The following is a 25,129-nucleotide window of genomic DNA, read 5'->3' as shown; positions in this document are numbered from 1 at the left end:
CGACCGCTCGCGCTGCTTTGAACACATGCAGACGGAGGTTAGGATGGAGGCAGCGTTACTGGAGAGGTTCGACACATGCTCTGAGTGTACTTTTGAAAAACAACACCCGCTGAAAGCCAAATTAATCAGTGCATCTGTTGATTAAAACGCGTTCAAATGGGAGAAAATAGACAAAACAAAGTGATTTAACTATAAAATGTCAAATGTTTTAAAGTTTCCTAACCCTCCACCTCAACCAGTGTAGTCAGAAGAAGTCAGTCGGGCCACTGACCACAGGGACTGTGATGTGTAATTACAGTGTGACCCCTGGCTGCCCCAATACCACCACACACACACACACACACACACACCAACACACACACCTCGTTAGCCACACCGGCACGGGGCCACAGCACCGTCCTCCCTGTCCCTGTCGGGGGTTTTCGGGTTGTTAGAATCACCGAGGCATGCTGGGAGAGAGATGTTGAACCACACTTTCCTGTTGAAATCAGTCAACAGGGGTTCCCACCGGTCAACAAGGTCCTGGAATATCATGGACTTTTGAAAGATTGTAAGGAAAAGTCAAAGACCTTAACAAATGTACTGATCAAGTTGGGGACATTTTTACAAATGGATTTATTTGAAGAGGCTTTCGCTCCTCATCTGGATTATAACCCCAAACGTGTAACTTAATAAAAACCAGAACACTGGGAGGGAAGAATATTTACATAAGAATATTTTAGGGCATGAAAGTACTCCGTTGAGGAAACCTGGAAAGAGATAGAAAGGTCGTGGAATTTCACCGGAGGGCCTCAGTGGGAACCCTCTCTATCTGTGTGTGTGTGTGTGTGTGTGTGTGTGTGTGTGTGTCTGTGTGTGTGTGTGTGTGTGTGTGTCTTGCTCTGTTGCTCTCTCGTCTCTTTCTGTCAAGATGCTGATCTCTCTGTTGAGAAATCAATGACTCTCCCTCCTCCTCCTCTCCCTCTCTCCATCCATCCATGTATCCCTCCCCGTGCTCCTGGATCTAACCCAAGTTCAAGCTGTTAGTCAATCTGCTGTCCACACACACACACACACACACACACACACACACACACACACACACACACACACACACACACACACACACACACTCACAGGTTCTCACAGTGTTGCTATTCCTCAATCTTTTCCCCAATGTCATCATTCTGTGTGTTTGCCGGCTCTGAAATTCACCCACAGTCATGATTTCATGATTATAATTTCCAGACAAGCTCCTGTTATGTGTGCTGAATATATTTGAATGCTATTTGGACGTATGTGTGTCGAAGAATGTGCTAAGAAAGTTTGGGAAACAGCCTCATTTACTCTTTTTACCACGCTGAGATGAGGAGATTGATAGCACTCTCATGAACTCTAAATATTAAGTTAGAGCAAGGGGACGATTATCTTAGCAAAAAGTTGCAGTGCTGGGAACTTTTACATGAGCCAGCTGTTATGCTAAGCTAAGCTAACTGTCTCCTAGCTTTAGCTTCATATACTGTGCAGATGTGAGGGTGGTATCAAACTTCTCATCTTGGCAATAAAGTGAGCATGGGTTCCCACAGCATGTGTAAGTGTGTTAACTGAACTTAATACCTGTATGTCATTGTTGAACACGTTCCAAAACTGAGGACTTTGTTGGCTGGCTGCGGTCAGCCGTGATGTGATGATGTGATGGCTCGCAGCAGTTGTGGCGTCCTAATTCATCCCAAACAAGTTGGATGGGGTGGAAGTCAGGGCTTTGTGTGTGTGTGTGTGTGTGTGTGTGTGTGTGTGTGTGTGTGTGTGTGTGTGTGTGTGTGTGTGTGTGTGTGTGTGTGTGTGTGTGTGTGTGTGTGTGTCTGTGTGTGTGTGTCATTCCATTTCTCACTTATCAAACTGGGAGAGATGTTTCTTTATGAAAGCCGGAAAGTTTTATTATTGCTAAACTGGATCTGTTGGGCAATTTAATGATTTGTGATAAGTAAAGACCACACATACATCCCAGTGGGAGTGGAAATGACGAAGTAAACCATGCATACTGATTTTCTGTGACCTGCCGTGTCCTCTGTTGAAACCCCCGCACCTCAGTGGTTCATTGGCGTAAAAAAAGTTGTCCACCCAGCTAAAACGAATGCAACAACAGTAGAATCTGCACTTATGGAGGTCATAATGTTTCCATTTTTGTTGAAACGGTGTTAGAGAGACATTTCTACACCTCTGTTATATCAATGAGGTTGGACAAAATATTGGAAACACCTCTCAGTATAATGAATGCGGTTAAACAGCCCCACGAACGACAGCCTAAAAAAATGATCACACCGTCGAATCAATCAAGCTTAAAAAAACAGATCGTTACAACCTTCTTGCAGGTAGGATTTAATGCGAGTCGCTTATATAACGGCAACTTATGGATAATTTTAATGACTATCTCATTACTTATCAAGAAGGTGCTGAACCCCTGGTGCATGCCTTTAATTTACACCACAGTTGACCTACTTGCGGATATCATTTTCAGTGTTCAGACAGTTTTAGACATTTATAACACTTAGGTAAATGTACTTTTTTTTCCTACCCTAAAGGAAAGCCAACTGCATTTAGACAGAAACTGTGATGGTTTTACAGTATGAGGTCATTTACACTGTAGTGGACATGTTTGCACGTGTACTTGCTTCTTGGATCTTCAGTAAATGAACCGTCCATTTATAATGTTGTTTCTTTTACGCCAGTTGGCCAGCAGATACCACACGGTGCAGCTTTACGCTCCCGGTGAGGAGGATGAAGCTGCCCCTTCGGCCTGTGTGTGTGTGTGTGTTGTTTCTCCTCCTCTGTACGTGTGCTTGTCCCTCTTTGTGTTTGCTTGGTGGCTGTGCAGCAAGCGAAGGTAAATTGCTGTGATTATGTGGCCGTAATTGAACAGGGATGGTGTGTTTAATTGAGTTGTTGTTTCCAGATTTTTCTCTGTAGCAGCGGAGCCGCCGCGCTGACAGGTGCCTCGTCTCGCCTCGGCAAGATGAGAGGGCTTTTTTTGTTTATATACCGTCACGTAGGCTTTCTTGTGTCCTTTTTAGCCGTGTTCCTGTGTGTTTTGGCTTAATGGTATTTGTTTGGTCGCTGTGTGTTTGTGTACGTGTGTGTGTGTGTGTGTGTAGGGGTGAGGGTTGTGAGGTGGTTCTCTAAGCTCTGACAAGTTATATACATAATGTTTATATATTTAGTTTTTAATGTATCTGTCTGTTAAAGTGTGTGTGTGTGTGTGTGTGTGTGTGTGTGTGAGAGAGAGAGAGAGAAGCTATGCATTAATCATTTTGTGTTTTCTTCATATACATACTGTATGTGTATGTGAGTTTGATGCTTGTGTCTATGCATCTGTGTTAACTAACATGTGCTATGTGTGTGTGTGCGCGTGTGTGTGTGTGTGTGTGTGTGTGTGTGTGTGTGTGTGTGTGTGTGTGTGTGTGTGTGTGTGCGTGTGCGTGTGAATCTGATCTGCCTCCTGGCCCAAATCAAATGGAAGGAAACGTCAATTTCAGCATCCCGTCTCTTCCTCCCCTCTCTTCTCGTCTCTCCCCATCCCTCCTTTTATAATCCTCCCTCCTCCCCCCTCCTCCCCCCTCCCCTCCCCTGCTTGCTCTCGGGCCGAGGTGTGATTACGTTCCACCACCAGCGATCTGAGGGGTTGAGTGTGTGTGCGTCTCCATGTGTGCATCTGCGTGTTAGGTGACTGGTCGGTGATCTGAGCAGCCCGGCGCTGCGCATTGTGTGGCGCAATTCACCGACGATGTCTCCAGATGAATGCCTCCATTCACAATTACAGCCTCTCCATTAGCTGCAGCCCTCGCTGCCTTGTTGTTGTCTGTTCTCTTCTGCAGAAAAAAAAAAAACGAAGAAAAGAAAAAGCAATTAAAGCAGGACAAAAACAAGCTGGAACACAAGCATTGTACCTGTAAAAAAGAAAGGAAAAAAACAGCAAGGGAAGGGGTGTGGAAGTGTGTGTGGGGCGGTAATCCTTCAGTCAGGGTTCACACTACACACTATCTCTGTTTTATTCTTGAGAAAATCCTCCCGGATTTATTTGAACATTCACACATGAATGTCATCTCCTCTAAGAGACTCATACAACTACTCAATGTCGTATATATTATTTTTGCTTTTCCAATTCTACTGGAAAGTGTGCCTGTCTTATAGTTTCCTTCTTAAAGGGATCAGATTACCTCACAAGCACAGAGAGCCGAGCAGAACACTTCTGAAGTGTGGATATTTCGGTGCTGATGTTCTTGAAGGGGCTAGTTTAGGATTAAAACTTTGATTTATGTTCAAGGTAAAAGGTATTGGTTAGTTGTGTGTTATTTTTACACTCGCAGTATCACACTTCACAGTATTACAGTACAGAATTAGTCATTGTTTAATCAAGATGTAACAAATTAGAAAGGCAGAATGAAAGTGGCAAATGCATTTTATATGATTAAAGTGTTTTATCGCCCCTACTGCTCTGCAATTGTTAATGAATTTAATTGGGAACACTTTGTGTAAATATTAAAGATGTAAGTTTGGCATGATTTGCCTGTAAAATAGCATACATTGATTACCTGATATTTGCTCACAACAACCTCTTAGACAGTTGACCTTCATGTTTGTCATCCCTGAGCTGCCATCATGATTGAACGGCCTTGGTTTTGGTTTGTCATAAAACCAACAAGCTTCACTTCTTCATTGTGTTCTTCAAACGTGTTGTGTTTGCATTAAAGGAGCAAAGCATTAAACACTTACTTACTGTAACAATAACGCTCTGATGCGGCTGTAGAATTAACAGTGAGGACGATACCAATGAAATTAAACTACAAATAGTAACACTGGATTACATGTTGCATCCTTTTCCTGTCAATCCCTCACACATCATCAGGCAAATTTAATCCCACACGCGAACTCGGCCACAAACAACAAAATCTACCCTACAGACGGTAATTACATTAATACATTGAACAGCTTCTGTTGAGCATAAAAAAAACTAAGCAAATACAAAGAGATTCAAGGATTTTAAGTCAGCAAATGTGACTGAAAGTCTGTTCTTTTCATTTTTATATCTACGGTCTAGTAAATGTATTTAAATAACTCATTTAAATACCATCTTTGGCAACATTTGCACAAAATGTACTTGACATTGTGTTGGAGAAACTGAGGAAGACAATGCCATGTGCCTCTTTAACAGTAGTTCAAAGCTTTCTCAACGCTTTCTTTTTTTCTTGTTGTTGTTGTTCTTCAGAGGGACCCCTGCGGAGCATTGTGTCCATGGGGTCGCGTCACCCCGTCCCTCAAAGGGGGCCGCACCAGGGGGACCGTTACCAACCTCTGGACCTGATTGAATGGGTCTACCAAATGGAGAGGGACGGGAAGGTGCGGGCTCCTGATATCAGTGTTCCATCCAGACGCGAGGTACGTTACTGTACACAGAGCGGGGAACACACGTTTCACACATCGCACACACACACACTCTGTGATTTACTATTCCAATAAATCACTGGCGCCGCCTAATTTCCTATGGATTTCAATTTCCCCCTGGACATATCTGCATTGATCAACTTCAGGTGTAAGGATGTGCCAGGCGTCGCTCACTGTGACACTGAAGAATGGCTCACAGATCTGTGCCATACGTGTGTGTGTGTGTGTGTGTGTGTGTGTGTGTGTGTGTGTGTGTGTGTGTGTGTGTGTGTGTGTGTGTGTGTGTGTGTGTGTGTGTGTGTGCGTGCACGGGGGTACGACGGTGGGATTTGTGCACACGCAGCAGTTCTGTTTAACACCGTCGTCACCGCCGAGGCTTCAGGATACAAATCCTCGAGTCTGAGCAATAACATCTGAAAATGTCAGATTCATACCGACGGCACCGGTTGAATGGGGACTTGAGATATTGTTATTCTGATCATATCTGCTCACACAATGAGTCTGGGCCTGATTATGAGGAACAATTAAATATCATTCTCGGCTTCACCAACAGTTGTTACTGCAGGAACAAGAGCAGGGTATTACTCCCCTTTGAAATTAGAGGACGTTTTGTGGTCTACTGAATCATCTTCCAGCCGAGTGTCTGAACTGAAACAAATATAATTCCCTTTCCGACCATTATCATTGACGCCTCCTATCTGTGTCCTTTACGCCGCATTATGAGGCCAGTTACGGCTCTGACAAAAGTGTGCCGCTGGACAGCAGGTAGCTGTGTCCGCGTGCATGTTGTCGCCTGACGTGTCCTTGCAGGGAACACGATCCCCGGGACCGGCAGATGAGTTTTGAGCCGGTTTAAGGAGGCAGCGACGAGGCCCTGACAACGTCTTTACCCCGAGTTCCTCCCCTAGAGGCAGATCTGAATGGATCGTAGAGGCAAGGAGGAGAAATAAATTGGAGAAAAGGATAAATCAATGCTTGGCGGAGAGGCAAACAGACCTTCCAACCTCCGGCCCAGGCACACACACACACACACACACAAACACGCACGTAGCACGGCATGGCTTTTTTTCCTTGGGCTGTATTGGATTGGTATGCACAGCCAAGAAGAGAGACGCTCAGAAAAAGACTTGGCCTACAAATGATGTCCTTTGTTTGATCCACTAGGTTGGGGGGGGGGGGGGGGGGGGGGTTGGTTGGTTGGTGGGTGTGTGGGTGGGTGGGTGGATGGGGAGGGTCGTCCCACAGAGACAGCGTAGGGCTGGGAAACAAACATCTCTGTCTGTGAGCCTCTCTCTCTCTCTCTCTCTCTCTCTCTCTCTCTCTCTCTCTCTCTCTCTCTCTCTCTCTCTCTCACTAACAGCTTCACATCTAAGGGAGGAGAGAGAGAGACACAGAGAGAGAGAGAGAGAGAGAGAGAGAGATCAGCTCCAGGAAAGGCTGGTTGTCGTCTGTTTCTGTTGATGACTTAGAGGACAGAATAGGATGTGAAGTGTGTCTGTGCATTCCAGTGCTTGAATATGCTAAATCTACCAATCTGAATGATAATTCCACTTTACAGTCACTTGAGTCTTGTGTTTGTTTTCCAGTTTTATACATTATTTCTATGTGTTTACTAAGTCAAATGTATAACAATTATTATATTGTTCTTATTCTAAATGGTTGAGTCACCAGACTTAACTTAATGAACCTGCTCATGAGGAGTTTTGATCATAATTATCAATGCTGTATAAGGCCGCCCGTTCCACGAGTCATACAAAAAAATGAAAAATGTAATCCTTCAGAGCTCGAAGCCTCGTTGTTGAGCTTCAGCAGTAAAAAACGTATTATGTAGTGTTAGTAGTGGGCTGGGAAAATATGGGGAATATATCTGCAGCTATCAATGCAGTGTCTTGATAGAGCGGTAAAATAAATTAAGAAAAAAAGTAAAGTAAGACACTAAAAAAACATATTGTTTAAGAAAATTAGTGCATGACTTTAAGGGGAACACGGCGTCACACCATGCATCAAAAATTCCAATACGTTATTTCCATGGCCCGGGAAAGTTCAATCAATATTTGTGAACATGAGCTACTCTCTCAAAAAAGCCAGAAACCGTAAAAGTAAGCCTCAAACTGTCATGGAGTATCACGTCTGGAGCTGCTCCATAGACAATGAATGGGAGAGCGATTTCTTTGTTTTCTTTTTCTATACCCACGTTTACACTACTGTGTTGTGTTGTCAGTTCTGAAACAGTAAGCCACAAACTCAGAACATTCCTCCGAGTGCTTTCAGTGTCGTCTCGAACATCTTTCTAATTCATTGTCTAGCAGCTCCACATTCAAACGTTGATGACATCACAAATTCGATTTTCAGCACTCTAGTTTTTAGATTTGGGGGAGAGTTGTTGACTAATAACCGTGGACTGTCTTGAAGCCTATGGGCGTAGTTCCTCTTTAAATGGGAGACTGAGGATGTGATTGATGAATGAGAGCGTATATATTAAGTAATTATTTAAGATACAGTCAATTTAAATATGTCAGTGAGTCTGTTGGGACACTGGCAAGCCATGATGTACGTCACACTGACAAAGAATAGTACATAAAATGTTATTTTATGTCATAGCATCTCTATAATTGGCTGTTACTTGGTCGGTCCACGACTTTGGTCTGAAATATCTCAACAACTACTGGATGGATTGCCATCAACTTTTGCACAGGCATTCATGGACCACGAAAGGGGAATCTACTGATTTCAGCGTTCCCCTGACTTTTCCTCCAGCAACACCGAAAGGTCCAATGTTTCCTTTATCCTCATCCAATTCAAGAAGAATTCAGGTCAGACAGGTTATCTCGTTTCTATTGCCGTTTTCTATTACTTACTTCAGTCCAGCTAATTCCCTAAATCACGTTTAATTTTTACTTGACATTTTGATGGGAATTTAGCTGAACGCTAAATGTTATAGTGATCATGTTAAACATAATCCTTACTAATTATCAATTTAGCATTATCATTTATCTCAAAGCACCGCTGTGCAGCCATGCTAGCACACTCACAGAGCTGCTAGCATTTCCAATCAGTCAAACGAACTACAGATCTGTGTGCGACTTGTGTGACAGGCCTGGATCACAAGTGGTCATGAAATCAGACCAACGTCACTCCCAGAACAGATTTTTTCAACTCAAAACTTCAACCCTAACCATGATTACATACTCTCCGATTTTTGCTCCATCACTGCTCACCGTGTGTACAACCCACCACACTATTTCTATTCCTCCTATTTTGGACGCAACCACCATTCTCGTTTCTTCACCGACAACGGCGTACGATGCCATTTAGCTTGGGAGTTCTCTTTTTTCGCTCCGTGTCTTTTTATAGTTTTCGCTGTTCATACTGTACTCCCCGCTGTGCTTCTATTTTCATGAATGCTGTGAGAAATAATTGAAAGCGCCATGTACGGTGCCGTCTGTTGCAGTGCTCCCACTTCCACATGCCTTGTAAATACTGTATCACTGAAGCCCCCGCTGTAAGCCGGCGGCTTGGGATTCCTCACAACTCTGAGACGTCAACACTCACCAAAAAAAAAAAAAAAAAAACTTGAGCCAAGATCGAATCTGAAAACGTCACTCCCGTGGACAGAGATGATCGATTTCAAATTTAGCCGTTTGTCCTTGTATTTTACCTTCAGGAAACAGGTTTGAATCAGATTTCTTCTGGTGTTTTCTCTCTTTTTATAGGGGGGGGGGGGGGGGGGGGGGGGGATGTCAAAGGAGTCACAAGCAAGTGGTGATGGTGTGAAGTGCAACAGACGGAAGACCTCACGAGTCTTAACAAGAACAAATGATGTACCACAACAACTATAAATAAACATTGTGCCTTATTGGAATCAGATTAAAGGGCTACTTAACAGGTTTTACTCATACGGACATGTAAAGATCAGTTAAGGTAGTACTATGTTGTACAACCCCACATTGGGGAATTGGGTGTTTTTAAGAGACAGGGTTGAATGAAAAGATTCAACTGGTTGCATTATGGGAAATTAGCGTGTCAAGCTCTTCTGGAGCTTGCCTCATCCAAAAGTCGGCATATCTCAGCTCTGCTGCTTTGATTTGAACTATTCTTTTACAAATCTTTATCTTGTCTGTCGCCAAACACAACATCAAGTTTACAGTATGAGATCCACGGCTTTATACACTATCCTAGCGTGCTCTGTCTTTAACACCCAATCTCTGCTCCACCACCCAGGTGATGAAGATTCCTGAAGACTGGGTGTTGGGTAACCAGACCCTCAACAAGCCCCTGACGTCCAGTTTGGCTTTCCAGGTGAGCCGCAGCACTACAAGTCCAGATAGTCCAGTCGAGTTTCCATTCAGAAAATCTGTTAAATAGATGTTTCCATCCACTCCTGCTTTACAAGTATTAGGCAGTGGTTCAAATCAAGTTTCAATTACACTTTATCACATTTTGACTTTATCAGCCCACAAAATGTTCCACCTCTGCCATATATAAAAAAAATGTGTAATATTAATACTTGTTTTTGGTTAATTTATTGCGTTTCCACTCAAAATGTGCATTTTCTCACCAGGCATGTGGCTGCTTGTAAATCTGAAATAATTGTTGCCTTTCTTTGCCTTCTGTGTTGGATAGCTGAGTATCTTAGTTAGGTTTCAGATTGTTGGTTGGCAACCAAGCATTTGACATAATCACAGTCATCACGTAGGAATGATGCCTGGCATTGAAAAAAATGTTTGTGGCATTTTATAGACGGAAGGATTAATCAATGAATTGACAATAAAATGGGATAAGCTGATGGTTAAAGTCTGTATTTGCTGTAGATTTGTTTTTTTGTGTCACGCACCCACATTAATACTATATCCAACAGTTACATCCGACTGATGTGGTACAGAAGTCCACCACGGGGTCTGGACCTCCTGCAGTGATGGAGCTTCATGAGACAAAGACCATCAGGGATAACGTGGACAGAGAGAAGTGGTCCTTACCATCACAGATCCTCCAGGATGTCACCAACATCCAGATCCTGGAGGAGGAGAACCAGTGAGCAGAAGGAAGGCACAGGTCAGCGGGCAGGGAACTGAAGAAACAAATATGAACCACAGTTAGATAAAGACTGTTATTTTGCCACAAGAAACCATGTACAGTGCTTTGACTGTGTGGCCTCGGTTTCAGCACAGATTATTTATTATGGATCCCTACCTTGGCTTTAATCACTCTCCACAGAAACACACATAAACATATAAATCTGTCCCCAAAACAAATCATCTCCAGAGCAGCCCCCCCCCCTCCCCACCTTGCTTTCCAATGTTGCAAAGGTTGGTGAAAGATATGTTTGTTTTTTTCCACTTCACTGAAGGGTGAATTCAGCTCATTGCAATAAGAAGCGGATTACCCATTCATTAAAGGGGCTGTGTCACTCCTCATTGAGTTGGACAAATAGAAAATTAATTTCTAGCCGCCTAATTTCTCTCTGTTCTCCACTGACTTTCCGATAACGTCGAATTACTGATCACCGCCACGCGAACTCCCTCAACTTTTTATCAATTCATTAAAAATGTGCCACAGCGGAGATGCGACGGAGGGAAATTCTCTCTCTTCTTCCTGCATGCTTCCTTCGCCGCCGCAAATCCGTACACACACAGAAATCAACTCGAGTGTTTAATTGAAATGAGGAGATTGAAAACGTCAGAGAGCGTTAACAGAGAGTGTCGGGGAAAGTTACTTTGTTGTCGTTTTCTGGAATCAGATGGCAAAAAAAACTTTTCACCGGTGCGTCCCGATGTGAAACAAAGATGTCAGGAGCAGGTCTGTAGGTAATGGTGTTTTGTAAAGTAGCAGTAGTGTATTGACAGGGCAGTATTGATGTTTCAATTAGAGCAGCGTTACATAGTGCCGCAGCATGGTAACACGGTGCGTCTCCTGCCATCTGCTCTGCCTCCACGTCTGACGAACGAGGCACGTGGGGCTAATCGAGCTGCACATGAGCAATGGGACCGTGAGATGTATCACACACACACACACACACACACACACACACACACACATATCCTATACGCACGTCCTTATGCAGAAAATGGGGGGGGAAAGACAGGGGAGCGCTCCTCAGCCCTGCTGTTTAAACAGCCTTCAGAAAGCCTCCCCTTCTCCCCTCACATGTGCCACAGGAAGCAGCCAGCAAGTTATTTCTCTGACATGGAAACGGGCAAACACACCAGATGCACGAGTAAAAATTCTTCAAAAAAAAAAGCTCATCTGATGGAAAGACAAAAAAAAAAAAAAAGGGAGCGGCTTCTGCCAGGTTCTCCCGTGCTGGGACGGTCTGAAATAACAGTGTGCATTATGCCTGGCTTTATTGCCTGCCAAACCACACGAATCAAAGACCTCATTGTGTGGATTACCTCGTTAATCTGTTGATGCCATTGAGTAGTATTGCAGGTGTTAATGTGCCAAGTTTTTTCCCTCTCTCTCTTCTCTTATTAGGGAGGTGTAGCGTTAGGTTGGTAATCTGCTTTAAATGCTTTCTGGGGAATGAGACACGCTGAAACCCAGCCAAGAGGACTCCGCTATCGTGGAGAGCTTTCTCTTAATGCAGCGCCCACTGCGGGGACCGGCTCACTGAGGCTGCGGCGCCGGTGCCAACGGGGACGAGCTAGCGAGCTACGCGCCCCGCGCCACTTGTTGAAATATATGACTGTATGAATAATGAAAGAGGAAGGGGAAAGTGATATTGCTAAAGCAGTCCCACAATGACATCCATCACAGGAATGCCTCGTTGCTCTCCTTCCTCCGCTTCCTCCTGCGAAAACTCTCCAAGTTGTGTCTCCTTTTCTGGGGGGGAGCCGACCAAAGCGCCCGAGCTGATTTAGAGGTGAGCTCCTCAACCAAAAGAGAGAGAGGGAGAAAGATAAAGAGACAGAAAGAGAGAAAGACAGAGGGAAAGGGACAGAAAGAGAGGTAATCCTCCCTTTTTTTCTGCTCCCCAGGGTGGTCTCTTCATCCAGGGCCTCAAAGAGGGACAGAATACACCTCCCCACTACAATGGAGGGGACCCACAGGGGCTGTTGCTATCTGAGTGTGTGTGTGGGGTGGGGGTGTGGGGGGTGCAGCTTTAAGCAGGCCTTTGAGTGGCCTAATTGCATTGGAATACAGCAGTCTGAGAGCTGGCTCAGATCACGGCAGGCTGCTGGAGGGGTTAGCGCCCGCACCTCGACAGCCACACTCAGCAAAAGAGCCCCGGCACAATGCACACAATTAATGCTCTCCCTCTCGTTAACTCTCTCCCCACTTTTTGTCCTCTCCTACTTTTCTCTCATTCTCCTCCCTCTCACCCGGTATCTTACTCCCTCCCTCCCTCCCTCCTCTCCCTCTCTTGTTCCTCCCTCCCGAACCCAGTGTGCAGTCACTCACCCACTGTATTAATCCTCCCATACAGCCTGTCAGTCTCCCTCTCTTTGATGCACACAACAATTACAGTAGGAATGAAAGGCGTGGGTCGGCTCTTGTTATGTAAGACTCGAGGCGAGCCTTAACGAGAATTATTGATATCTGAACAGCTAATCTGAAATAAAACCGCAGCAACATGACATCTCTGTTATTACTTTGCGGCAATTGATCTAGCCCCGATTAAAAAGTATTGAATGTTTTGTCTTACACTATATAAACCACGTTGAAACAAGGGACTTTGTCATAACTCAGGATATATTTAATTTCATTGGTTCAGTTCTTCTGATTTTTGATTTGGGCTTTCTGGTCTGGTATGAGCCAAACAAGTTGAAGAAATATCCACTTTGTGGTTACTGTTCCCTAAAGATGAGAAAGATGAGACTGTAATAAACCAAAAATGCTCCCACAGGGACTATTTTGTTCACTAAATGCTAAGTTTGTAATGGTGTTATTGTACCTCATTGGATTATATCTCTTATTGTAATAGTCCAGATGTCACAGTTTTCATATATATATAAACATAGTTAGAGTTGAATAAATAAATAAATCAACCGATAATTTATCTGCACACATTTTAATAATAATCGTTTAAGTTAAATTAAGCTTCTCGAATGTGAATTTTGCTGGTTTCACCAACGTCGGTGATAATGAACAGAATATCTCTGGGTTTGGGACTATTGGAAGGACAAAACAAGCAATTTAAAGATCCCCTCCAGACGTCTTTTAAAAATAATGTGCTTGGAATGATCATTTTTGTCCCATATGGGTTTTCCACCAAAAAAAAACAACAACATTGAATTAGCTCGTTAAAAAATTCTTAGCATGACATCTACTCCTTCTCCATCATTGGGAAAAAAGCAGGGAATATTATTGTGCAAATACGTTTGTTTGTAAATCATTCACACTGTACTTGCACATTAGACCAAGATTGGTCACAGCAATTATCGTGTACTCGCAGGTGTTAAACTGCGATTCAAGCAGATGAACTTGAAAACAATAAGCAAAAGACATTTCTGACTGCAGGGGGACTTTAAATATGTCATCTTGGGTTCTTGGAAATTGAGAATTGTGTGTGTAATTGGTACAGCCGTTCATAAAGGGATTTTGCAGTCATTGTTGAATAGCGTCCATTTATATGATCACGCATGGACTATATTGCTGCCGCAAATGACTCTATCTTCCTCCTACAGACAGTGGACAGTTTATTATATGGGTTAATATAGTCAGACAGCTCCCAGCCTCTTTCCCTCTAGTTTGGACTCAACTGTCCTTGTCTTTAAATGGGACTCAGTGGACTGTGCGCGGAACAATCAATGATTTTAAAAACATATCATATTCAACCAGCCCCTCCTTTGATTTTCTTTATTACGCCAACCGTGTCTTAATAAAATCTAATTATTTCCGCTCACAGGACGCTTTCTGGTGAGAAATTGGCAGAGGGATGTGAGCTGATGTATGGGGGAGACAGTCACCTAATTAGAGCGTTAGAAATTGAATCTTTACAGCACACGGGTCATATAATTATCCTACTGTTAATTTAACGCTTACATTCTCTGCTGTTCATTTTTATTCCCTTAAATGTAGTTTGGCAGTGGCCCTCTGCGCTCAGCACTGTGTTTTTACTGTATGAGAGGAGGCTGCATGGCCCCTAACATTGGCCCCTCTGAGTGATTGAATAACTGAGGACCCTGAAGTCCAAATAACAAGGCTTGAATCATTTATGCATTGTTAAGCCATGTAATTGAAACGAGCCATAGTTTGCATATTACACCATTAAAATAATGTGCTTTGCGTTTCTCCCAACACGACTATTTAAGCCTGTGTGGCGATGTTGTAATTCCTTGAATTACAGCCTAATTACCACAATGTTCTTTTGATTTGGCCGATTTCAATGTTACGCCACAATAATGTTCAATATTACCAGAATGAATTACTGAGCCGTGCCTGGAAACTTTTCCTCGTATGACTTAAATCCTGGCAGCTTCATGTGCTATCAGTGCAGCTGGATTCACATCCATAAAGGATTATTAGCCTATGAAATGAGATCCATTAAAGGCCCAATCAGCAATACTTAATTGAAGAGCTTCAGTTATACATAGAATATGAGCATTTTGTTTCTCGTCTGATCATCATAGGCCTGGTTTATATCACTGTTTACAGATAACACTTATGTAAACAGATCAGCAGCATCTGAAAGCATTACAGACTCATAATTACCGGCATATCATTACATTGTGCCATTAAAGGATGAATGCAACAAACTCTGCGTTTGACATGCATGTGCCTAATTTGGTGTCCTTAAATTTATTTTATGATGATGACATTTCATATTTTATTCATCTTTGTCCCGAACATCACAGATAATAAGGTCTATTTTGGCCACTAAAGGCTTCAATACAAAATAAAAGTTAAGTACAACTCAAATCGTTGTATGACAACAAAATCTAACGCAGGTCATACGAAGCGGGGACTAGAGAACATTTTGTAATTAGCACTTGCCCTTTGTTACATGCCCCTGTATTGTGCACAGACCTCAGTCTATACACATGACGTGTCCTTGTGTGAACTTTTCGTATAAATTAACTTTCGCTGAGAATGATTTGTGAGCGCGCATATTCAGCATGTAGACTTCTCTGTTTTTTTTGCTGCACAGTGTGATTATTTTTGTGAAAATATTTCTTTGATAATTGCTTTTTTATTGCCATTTAATTTCACTGCTATAGGTCCAAGTTATTAAATAAAATGTTTAATTACAGTTTCCGTCATTTGCATAGTTTAGAAGTTCTACGTTGTGGATATTGGAGAACTGTCTCCATTGATTTATAGGTTTAATTTGTAGCCAGCATGTATTACTTTATTTCTGGTGGATTGAATTGTTATAGGCCACAGACCGACCAAATGTGCTTTTTAATTGCATCTATACAGTAGGAATTATTAATATCTTCTAGTATTGGAAATTAGGGGACCGCTTGAGAAGTAAGCAAGCTGAAGCATACTTCTACTTCTGCCTAGCAGCATTTTTTAAGTTCTGTTTGTATTTTTTTTTGCACACAGTTTGCTTTATCTCACTGCAGTATGAGGAGCAGCTTTGAGGACAGACATAATCTCTCTCATCTTTTTCAGTTCTTCTAGGCCTTTCTCCTTCTCAGGGCCCTGTGCTCTTTACCCCTCCCTCCTTTATCCCTGCAAGGCTTTGTCCCCACAGCAGAGAGCCTCTCTAAATAGAGGCCTTTAGATAGTCCAGGAACAGGGAGGGGGGGCAGCAGCAACGCAACTGCTGTTGTTTCATTTACCTCTCCCTATGGCAACCAGCAGCGGTCGGCCAGGAATGTCCCCTCTCTGGACAAAGTCCTGGTCCCTGAAGCTGACACCGGGGGGACGACAGCTGGGACGGGATGGAAACCTGCCCTCCCTGCCCTGGACTCGAGGCCTGGGTCTGGACTTAATCCTCCTCCTCCTCCTCACTTGTGTCTTTTCTCACTTTTACTGGATGATGAGCAGCCAGAGACGCCTTTCACACGCTATTAACTCAAAAATAGACGTATATAAGACCTGAAAATAATTTCAAAATCTCTTTGGGGGATGTAAAGAATCCTAAAAGGCTCTGATGATCCCACATAGATCCTTTACAGTGCTGTAAACGGACATTTAGGAGCACATGAAATGCTTCAAACTACATTGTTAACATTTCGGGAACCACATAAATGGTGTATTTCAATGTTTTTTTTAAAAAATGGTGTCATTCAAGCTATATATAGAACCTCAGCATGAGTCCAGGGACCCTCCTTTTTCTGTGCATAGCCACTCCTCCAGATACAGACTTGTTAATTCACTTCGCAGCCTTGTAGGGTGCAAACGTGGATTTATTTACTTGGGCTGTTAGAAGTTTTAAATCAATATGAAAATTGTCTCCATTTGCGTGCTTAATTGATAAAAAAATGCTTTTATGAATGTAAGTAAAATTGCAGAGTTATCTTAATAATAATTAATGAATAACTGATAAGACGTGATTTAAAAAAATAGGTAGCAGGAACATAATGGACTTCACACTGGTGCAATCCAGTTTGTTTTGTTTTTAAATGACACACGTCCCAATTTGAACTGATATAAAACTAGTATATGGTGTGAGGACAGAGAGAAAACAGAGTATAGGTCAACACGTCATGTTTGCCATGTCCATTTCACTCCCATTTGAATCCAATTTACTCTTGTTTTATCACAAGGAAGTTATTTTGTTCTAATAAAATTGATTTGATTGAAACTTGCCTGAGCTTTTTTTTCCACTTTACCTTAAACCTCCATTCATAAAACGAGCTAGTATTCTAGATGCATTTCTCCTCCAAAACAGTCTTACATCTCAAACAAACACAGGGGACATTACAGGACATGATGTGTTTTATCTGCATGCCTGTTGTTTAAAACCGCCTCAGTAAATAAAATGTCAAACTATTTTGTTTGTTTCACAGTTTAAAATGTCAATGATGAAACTACTTTAACTTCAAACTAATGGCTGATTGACAGACAATATAAACATCCTCAACATTCAGCATATTCTTTCACACACACACACACACACACACAATGCTGCACAAATAGCACGTGCACATATTAATATGCATTCACCTACAACGTCTTGCAGAATGCTGCAACGCTACATCACTCCTGAAAACATTAAATAGCATTTTTTTCTCTCAGACAGGCCTCGTCTATGAATATGCAGATGATAAAGATACGCACACCGTTTGAAATCTTAACATTCTTCACTGCAATTAATAGATTTACATCGCCTGATTAAATTAAGTATTTTACACGGACCTTTGCATAACAACAATATCATAAATGTGCGCAGAATTAACAATTAACCAAATCTAAAGACTACCCCATAAACAAGCCTGTATCCCACACAGCAGAGCTTTGGTATTAATCTTCCCAGTAGGGGGAATCCTGCTCTCCTGGATCTAGGCTACCCCTCAGCCTGAGTCTTCATAGAACATGATTATCAAAGTAAATCAACTGTATCTTACAGTTGCACTGCTGATCCCGGTGCTCCGTCTCCCCATGCTGCACTCCGGCTCTCCGCTTCCACGGGAGCCACAACTCGCACCTCTCCGACAAAGAGAGTAGTGTTTGCTGAGACTTCGCCGCAGCCAATCGCTGACTCGTTGCCCCTGGTAACCACGTCCATCATCCTTTGGCGCCCAATGAGCGGCGGGGGGCGTGGCGGACTCCAGGTGCGCCTCGGCGTCCACTTGGCAGAGCGCCTGAGAGCCGCCTGTGGGCAGGAGAGGATCTGTCAAATGCGAGGTTCCTTTAATAAGAGCGACCAGTCCGGCTCCGAGAGTCATGGCGACCGCAGCGTCTAACCACTACAACATCCTCACCTCCAGCGCATCTATCGTGCACTCGGAGCCCGGCAGCATGCAGCAAGCCACGGCGTACCGGGACGCGCAGAGCCTGTTGCAGAGCGACTACGCGCTGCAGAGCAACAGCCACACGCTCAGCCACGCACACCAGTGGATCACGGCGCTGTCCCACGGAGAGGGCGCCCCGTGGTCCTCCAGTCCGCTCGGCGCGGAGCAGGACATCAAACCCACGGTGCAGGGCGCCCGGGACGAGATGCACAACTCCAGCAGCAACCTGCAGCAGCAGCACCAGTCGCGGCCGCCCCACCTGGTGCACCAGACGCACGGGAACCACCACGACGGCCGGGCGTGGAGAACCACCACCGCGGCTCACATACCGAGCATGGCCACGACGAACGGCCAAAGCCTTATTTACTCCCAGCCGGGCTTCGGCGTCAACGGGCTGATCCCGGGCAGCGGGCAGGGGATGCACCACCACAACCTAAGAGACAGTCATGACGACCACCACAGCCCGCACCTCAGCGACCACGGACACCCGCCGTCCCAGCATCAGCACCAGCACCGGCCGCAGAGCCACCACGACCACTCGGACGAGGATACGCCGACCTCGGACGACCTGGAGCAGTTCGCCAAGCAGTTCAAGCAGCGGAGGATCAAGCTGGGCTTCACGCAGGCGGACGTGGGACTCGCCTTGGGGACCCTGTACGGAAATGTGTTTTCCCAAACCACCATATGCAGGTTTGAGGCCCTGCAGCTCAGCTTCAAAAACATGTGTAAGCTGAAGCCTCTGTTGAACAAGTGGTTGGAGGAGGCGGACTCCACCTCGGGCAGCCCGACCAGCCTGGACAAAATCGCAGCGCAGGGGAGGAAAAGGAAAAAACGGACTTCGATCGAGGTAAGCGTAAAGGGAGCTTTGGAGAGCCATTTTTTGAAGTGCCCTAAACCGGCAGCGTCGGAAATAATCGGCCTGGCGGACAGTCTGCACCTGGAGAAAGAAGTGGTGAGGGTTTGGTTTTGTAACAGGAGACAGAAGGAGAAACGCATGACCCCTCCCGGAGGAGCTCTGCCGGGGAGCGAGGATGTGTACGGGGACACGCCGCCGCACCACGGGGTCCAGACCCCGGTCCAATGAACTCTGATGGACCGCTCCTCCAGGACATGTTTATCCCCTTTTTATTTATCCCCAAGGTTATATATAAATCACTGAACTATCAGGCGCTATAGTGGGTGTTTTATGTATAATAGATTGCAGTGAGTGCTTACACAATATCTGCAGTGAATATTTGAGAAATGGAAAATGAGTGAGGGGAGGACAGGACATTGTTTCCCCCTCTGCCAGAGCTAAAGGAACATAAGCCTGTGTTGTGTTCTCCGAGGATACATGCCCAGCACTGTGACTCCAGTCGACGCAGTTTCAAGGTGTAGCCCCTATTGTGTATTGAAATTATACTTGACGAAAAAAAAAGGGAGGGGAGGAGGGATACCTGTTTTAGACGAAAAGCATAGCTGAATGGTTTCCATTCGCCACTTTTATATCAAATCACTAAACACATTTTTTTTTTCCTGTGCGTAAAAAGGAAAAAGCAAATACAAAGGCGTTTAGTTTTTTAGCCCTAAATCGTGCGTCCAGCGGTGATGGGTTGGTGGGTGGTGCAGGGGAGGGGAAGGGGGGGTGGGGGGGGGGGTCAAAGGAGCTGCGTTAATGGAGTAAACTGGAGGCCAGTAAAGGCTGCAGCCCCAGTCCAGTGGAGTCCAGCTGAGGGTGAGCATCGCCTGAGTCCCATCTGTCAGCCAGGCAGCACAGAGAGCCGCGCTGCGTTCAAGACACTGGTGGGAAACTGCTGCCCATTCAGCTCTTATTTATTCTGTGAGGACAGAGGTCAGGATTTAGTTATGAACACAGATAATTACTTTTAACATTATATTTATTATTATTATTATTATTATTACATTTAGTATTAGCAACTCACTGGCTAAACTCTTCAATAATTGGCCTGAGTGCAGTGACGTGGTTAATAGAAAGTGTATGACCTCTATCATAAGTCAGACAGCAGTATCAACAAAATGTCCATTCTATTTTTTACCACAAAGCACGCGCTGAATAATATTTATCCCCCTCAGAGAGTCTCCCAGCTTCAGGAAGGGCTCCGCGGCGACTGATTGGATTATCTGGCACTTTTCCACAACAGGATGGGCTATAGATATATAGATATCTACAACAAATTATACGTCACCAACTCTCACGGAACATTTGGATCCACTTTTGTAAATATTGTATAACTTTAAAAGTCATGGCTTCATCCCTTTTTTTTCTTTCTTCACTGGGGCACTTTTTTTAATTGATGTTTTCAAAAACAAACAGAGTTTTTTTTTTTAAATCCAGTCTCATTCACATAGCCTTCCTACTGCCTTGTATTTTTGTGTGCTATTTAACGTTCGTTTTGTTGCCGAAAATCTGCTCGTTTTATTTTTATTTTTTTGTGATGGATTTTATTTTCAGACTCAATATTTTTTTTTTATTCATGTGACATCAGTTGAATTTGTTGAAATTGTCTAAGGAGTTCTATTTTGCCATTTGATGTCCGTTCTGAAATTACATTAGATTGTGTTTCCGATCAAAATATAGTGTTTTGAGGACTAAATTCAGATTAATCGATAACACCGTTGTAAAGGATTGTCCATAATGAATCAGACCTAGAGGATAAAAACACGGAGACAAGTACCATGATTAGTGTGTTTGAACAGTTAAGATGATCAGGCCTTTATACATTTCTTCCCAGAACACATTTTAGGGACATTCCAAAAATGTCAGCATATGATCAAAATTATTATTAATATTATTAAGATTATTATTATTTACAATGAGTTATTTCTGTTTGTTTCTGAGGTCGTTGCCATGCATTTCATTTCAGCCATTTTGTTCATCTTCGTCTATGTTGCTTTATTACATGGGGGGAAATTGCTCGTAGACATTTTTATTTTATTTTCTAGTATTGTTAATGAGATTGTAATTTATTATACAATGGCTTTTATAGACGACACAAAGTACGAGATATATATGAAATGACACCGAGGAGGCTTTTGTTTTGTAGGGACGAAGAGAGATATTTTGGATTTTTTCAGCGGGATTGCCACAGCCTAAAACCGTCACAGCTAAATGTATATACATCTGTTCTCCGTACACTAGTTCGCTTTTCGTTTTATGCAACAACAACAACAACAACAAAAAACAGATATCCAGGGACTTGTTTTGTTTTTCTCTCATGTGGAACCAGCTTTTTTCTTTTATTCCCATCCTGATTTAATGTTCTCCTGCAGGAAAACAACGAGCAGAAACGATCATGGCATTGAAATATTTCCTAAGTAGCTTTAATGAATCGATCCAACTCATCATTCACTGGAAATCCAAGTTGTGGGATGTAGACCTGTAGCAATCCGACGCTGTTTTCTTGTTGTTTTTGTTTAATTGCTTGTTGAACCAGTCCTTTTTTTTTGGTTTTTGGGGGGATCTAGGCTATGTCATATTCACTGGATGAACCTGGGGTAGAGAAAGCAGAGGTGATAAATGCCTGAAGGTGTTGATCACTTGACACACGAACAACGGACTTGCACATTTTTAAATAATGGGGTTGATATTAAACAGCTTTTTTCCAACGTCGAGAGTAAATGTATTTTTTTTTCCTCCTTTTAATTTAATTCAGCAAACCAGAGTGCTGCTGCAGTGAGTTCACTATCTGTTTTGGCATCTGTGCTGTTAAAAAAAATAATACGCTCCTTGCTTTGAGCTCATTCGTTTGGGTGGAATTAATGGTTGAGAGAAAATCAGGGTTGATGAATGGGAGATTGTGAGCCGATGATGTGGAGTTTCTGCCCCAGGCTGCTTTTAAATGGACTGGCTTTGGCTGGGATAACCACAGCTCCCATCGAGGGTTAAATTAGAGGTTCCCAAAGTGGGGTCGGAGGACAAAAAGTGGTCCTTGTGAGGATTGAAAGGGGTCCAACGTGGATAGTTTCACGACTATTTTATTTGGAGCTAGTTTCACTTGCTGTGCTGTCAGTCACACTCACAGTATGGGCAAAAAAAAGAACAATATCGTCTCACGTGGGATGTTAAACAAATAAGCAACATTTAAAATGTATAACAATCCTTAAAATTCACAAGGTTGTTTTGCTTGGCAGCATTTCTCTGTTTCTGGTTTTAGAGGGGGTTTTTCTGTAGCTTTGTCTATGGCGAGGGGAAAAAACACACACACAAAAAAAACAATAGCCTACAAAAGTTCATTGTAGAAGCCTATTTTGGAGGAGGTTGAGCCCTTTAAATTGAAATTTAACAAAACAACCGGACATTAAATGCATCATAGGCTGTGAGATTTTTAAACAAAACTTTTAGGTTAGATTTTGTCCCATAAAACAGTTATGGATCAGTGGATAGAAAAAACAAAAACATAAAAAAAAATCCTATTCTTATGGTGACAGTGATATTGACAGTGTTGACCCTGATGACATTTTCATATTCACTATGGTATGTCACTTCTCTCTAACATTCCCACAGGAACCTGTGGTGCGATATGTGGTCCCTGCAATCTATTCTAGCTCGTTTTATTTGGAGCTGACAGACGGAATGCAAAGTTGCAAAAAAAAAAAAAAAATCCATCCAAAAGTCCCTGCTATTTCCTGCTTAACTGCAAACAAAAATGTCAAATGCGTTGCCCCCTGTGGTCGCCATAATAATATTAATTAAAATAGCATTCTTCTCCATTTCACCCCGCGAGCTGCCAGTACAGCAACGGTGTGAAGAGGTGAGCCTGAACCTCGGCATTAAAGCTGGGGGATCGATTGGGAATCAATAGTTGATCGAGTATTGGGGGACGTTGAGCAATGAACCTGATCACAAACAAACGCGTGTTTATTTAATGTATCCACTGAATGACGTGAACATACGTAGGCTATCAGACAACCTTTCCCTGGGTGTTGCAATTCACTAATTCCTGTAGTGACTTTATGTGGGATTGTTACAAACAAAGGCCTATTGATTTGTTTATTGTGTATTCTTTATTGAATTATAGAATAATGACAAAAGAGAAAATTAAAAAAAGTAGCGTCTTTTCCCCAAATACGAAAAATATTCCCACAATAGCCCAGGAGTATGTAGTCTGTGGTTTCTTATTCAGGAGTGTATTTTTATTGGCCTCATTGGGCTCGAGTGTATTTTTAATCAACGGCAATGTGGTTAATTGAATTCTATACGGGATAATACGCACAGTGGGTCCATCCCTCTGAGATACAGTATGTGTTACAGATTAGAAAACGGCGCATCGGGATCACTTCCACGCGCCGCGTTGCTGTTGGTGCGGGAGGGGGGGGGGGGCGTCCATCTCTCTGCATCATCATCACTCTCCGCCGTTTGACCCGCCATTTGGATGCCCGGCACGCAGCGACACCCGGAAATAAAGCCTGATCTCTGAAGTAGACTTTTAGTGAAGCCCAGTAATCAAAAAAGTGCGCCCTCGTGCCCTTCATCCGCTCTCTAGCAGATGCAATTAATAGCGCGTCGCGTTAATTATACCTTCCTTTTTATTTAGGTGACTTGAAATTTCCCATTAGGCTCCCAGGGAAGAAAGAAGAAAAAAAAAAAGAAAAAAAACACAACACACACAGTGCACTGTTGTGGTGCTAAGCTGTGGAGACGCAGAGAGGGGAATAGTCGGTGTTCTAGCGACATCTAGCGGCACCAATGACCCGAGGGGTGAGTCCAAGCTCTTATGTCACAGTATTGTCTGTCAGGGTTGGTTCATAAAAATCGATAACTATGCCAAGTATCGAATTTATGGCAATCACGTGTAATATAGCTCCACACTGAAGTGTGTTGTCTTTATGGAGAAAATTTCCATTAGGCTATAGAATAAGAATAAGAAAAGATGGTAGAGGCCAATACAGAAAGGCTAGGCAGTACAATAGGATATTAAAATAGCACATAATAAGGTCAATAGTCATCAAAGATATTTGTAGAACTACATCACAATTGCTCATAGACACTATCACTCCTTAAAGGGTTCTTTTATCCGGAAAATATTTTCCTATTGATGTCTTTAGAATGATTGACTCCTAGTGCTGATCATTTTAACCCATTAGTTAATAGAAGGGTGTCAACAATTTTAATAACTGAATAATTGTTCAACCATTAAATGATCCCAGCCAATGGAAAATATATATGTTTTTCCTATTTGGCATACATCATTTTTACATGTATTTCCGTATATCCTAGTTCCACCATTTACAAAATATAGGCTACAATTTCAAGAATCTTGCGGAAAAAAAATCTATTTCACGTTTCTCTTTTCACAGATGAGAGCTAAGTGTTCTAGTCAATAAATTAGATATTTAATAACATTAACATGAAACATACCTTCAATATGAATACATGGAAAAAATACAAATGGTCATAAAAGCAAAGTAGGAAAATAATCAAATGCAGTTTAGTCTGTAGATGAAACCAATTTACAAAATCAAGAAAGTTAACATTTTACAGCTTTATTTTAAAATACAGGACCCTAATGATTACGTTATTTTCATTGAAACTTTTAGGAAATGTCAAAAAAATATATACTCATATAATCATTTAAATAAAAGTCCAAAAGTAATTAGATTTATCATATTGACAACAGTTCATGATTATTAAAAGTTGTAAAAGGTGGCAGATTTGGGAAACAATATTGTCATATTTGTAGAGGGTGTTTTCACAAGTGATCAGACTTTTGGTCATTAATCATTTTATAAAAATAAACAGCACGGGACAAGAGTGTCTTTTCTGCTGCTGGGAGGAAGCCATCTGAAATGTTGAAGAGGCTGGAGTGTTGAGAAGACAATAAAAGGGTTAAAGGAGCAGTGTGAAGAATTTAGGGTGATCCATTGGC

The 25,129-nt window shown here is 42.8% G+C and overlaps 2 protein-coding genes across 7 annotated transcripts in view; both read left to right on the top strand.

Moving 5' to 3' along the window:
• Window positions 1-25,129, top strand: part of LOC311024072 (furin-like protease kpc-1) — a 173,659-nt gene that overhangs the window by 138,201 nt on the left and 10,329 nt on the right. For 3 of the 6 annotated variants that reach the window (XM_084026276.1, XM_084026280.1, XM_084026275.1), the window contains exons 18-20: window positions 5,243-5,412; window positions 9,640-9,717; window positions 10,277-17,113. In XM_084026276.1, the coding sequence (XP_083882402.1) occupies window positions 5,243-5,412; window positions 9,640-9,717; window positions 10,277-10,453 (425 nt within the window). In that variant the 3' untranslated portion in view covers window positions 10,454-17,113. Of the gene's footprint in view, window positions 1-5,242; window positions 5,413-9,639; window positions 9,718-10,276; window positions 17,114-25,129 lie in introns of those variants that run through there. The other 3 variants (XM_084026278.1, XM_084026277.1, XM_084026279.1) reach the window with 3 other exon arrangements.
• Window positions 17,879-19,790, top strand: pou3f2b (POU class 3 homeobox 2b). The gene has a single exon (XM_084026284.1). The coding sequence runs from the start codon at window positions 18,196-18,198 to the stop codon at window positions 19,345-19,347; it is 1,152 nt and encodes a 383-aa protein (XP_083882410.1). The 5' UTR covers window positions 17,879-18,195; the 3' UTR covers window positions 19,348-19,790.

The sequence above is a fragment of the Eutrigla gurnardus genome, assembly GCF_963514095.1.
Source record: "Eutrigla gurnardus genome assembly, chromosome: 14".
Lineage (NCBI taxonomy): Eukaryota > Metazoa > Chordata > Actinopteri > Perciformes > Triglidae > Eutrigla > Eutrigla gurnardus.
The sequence above is the reverse complement of the archived record's forward strand: the minus strand, read 5'-3'. Positions and strand labels throughout refer to the sequence as shown.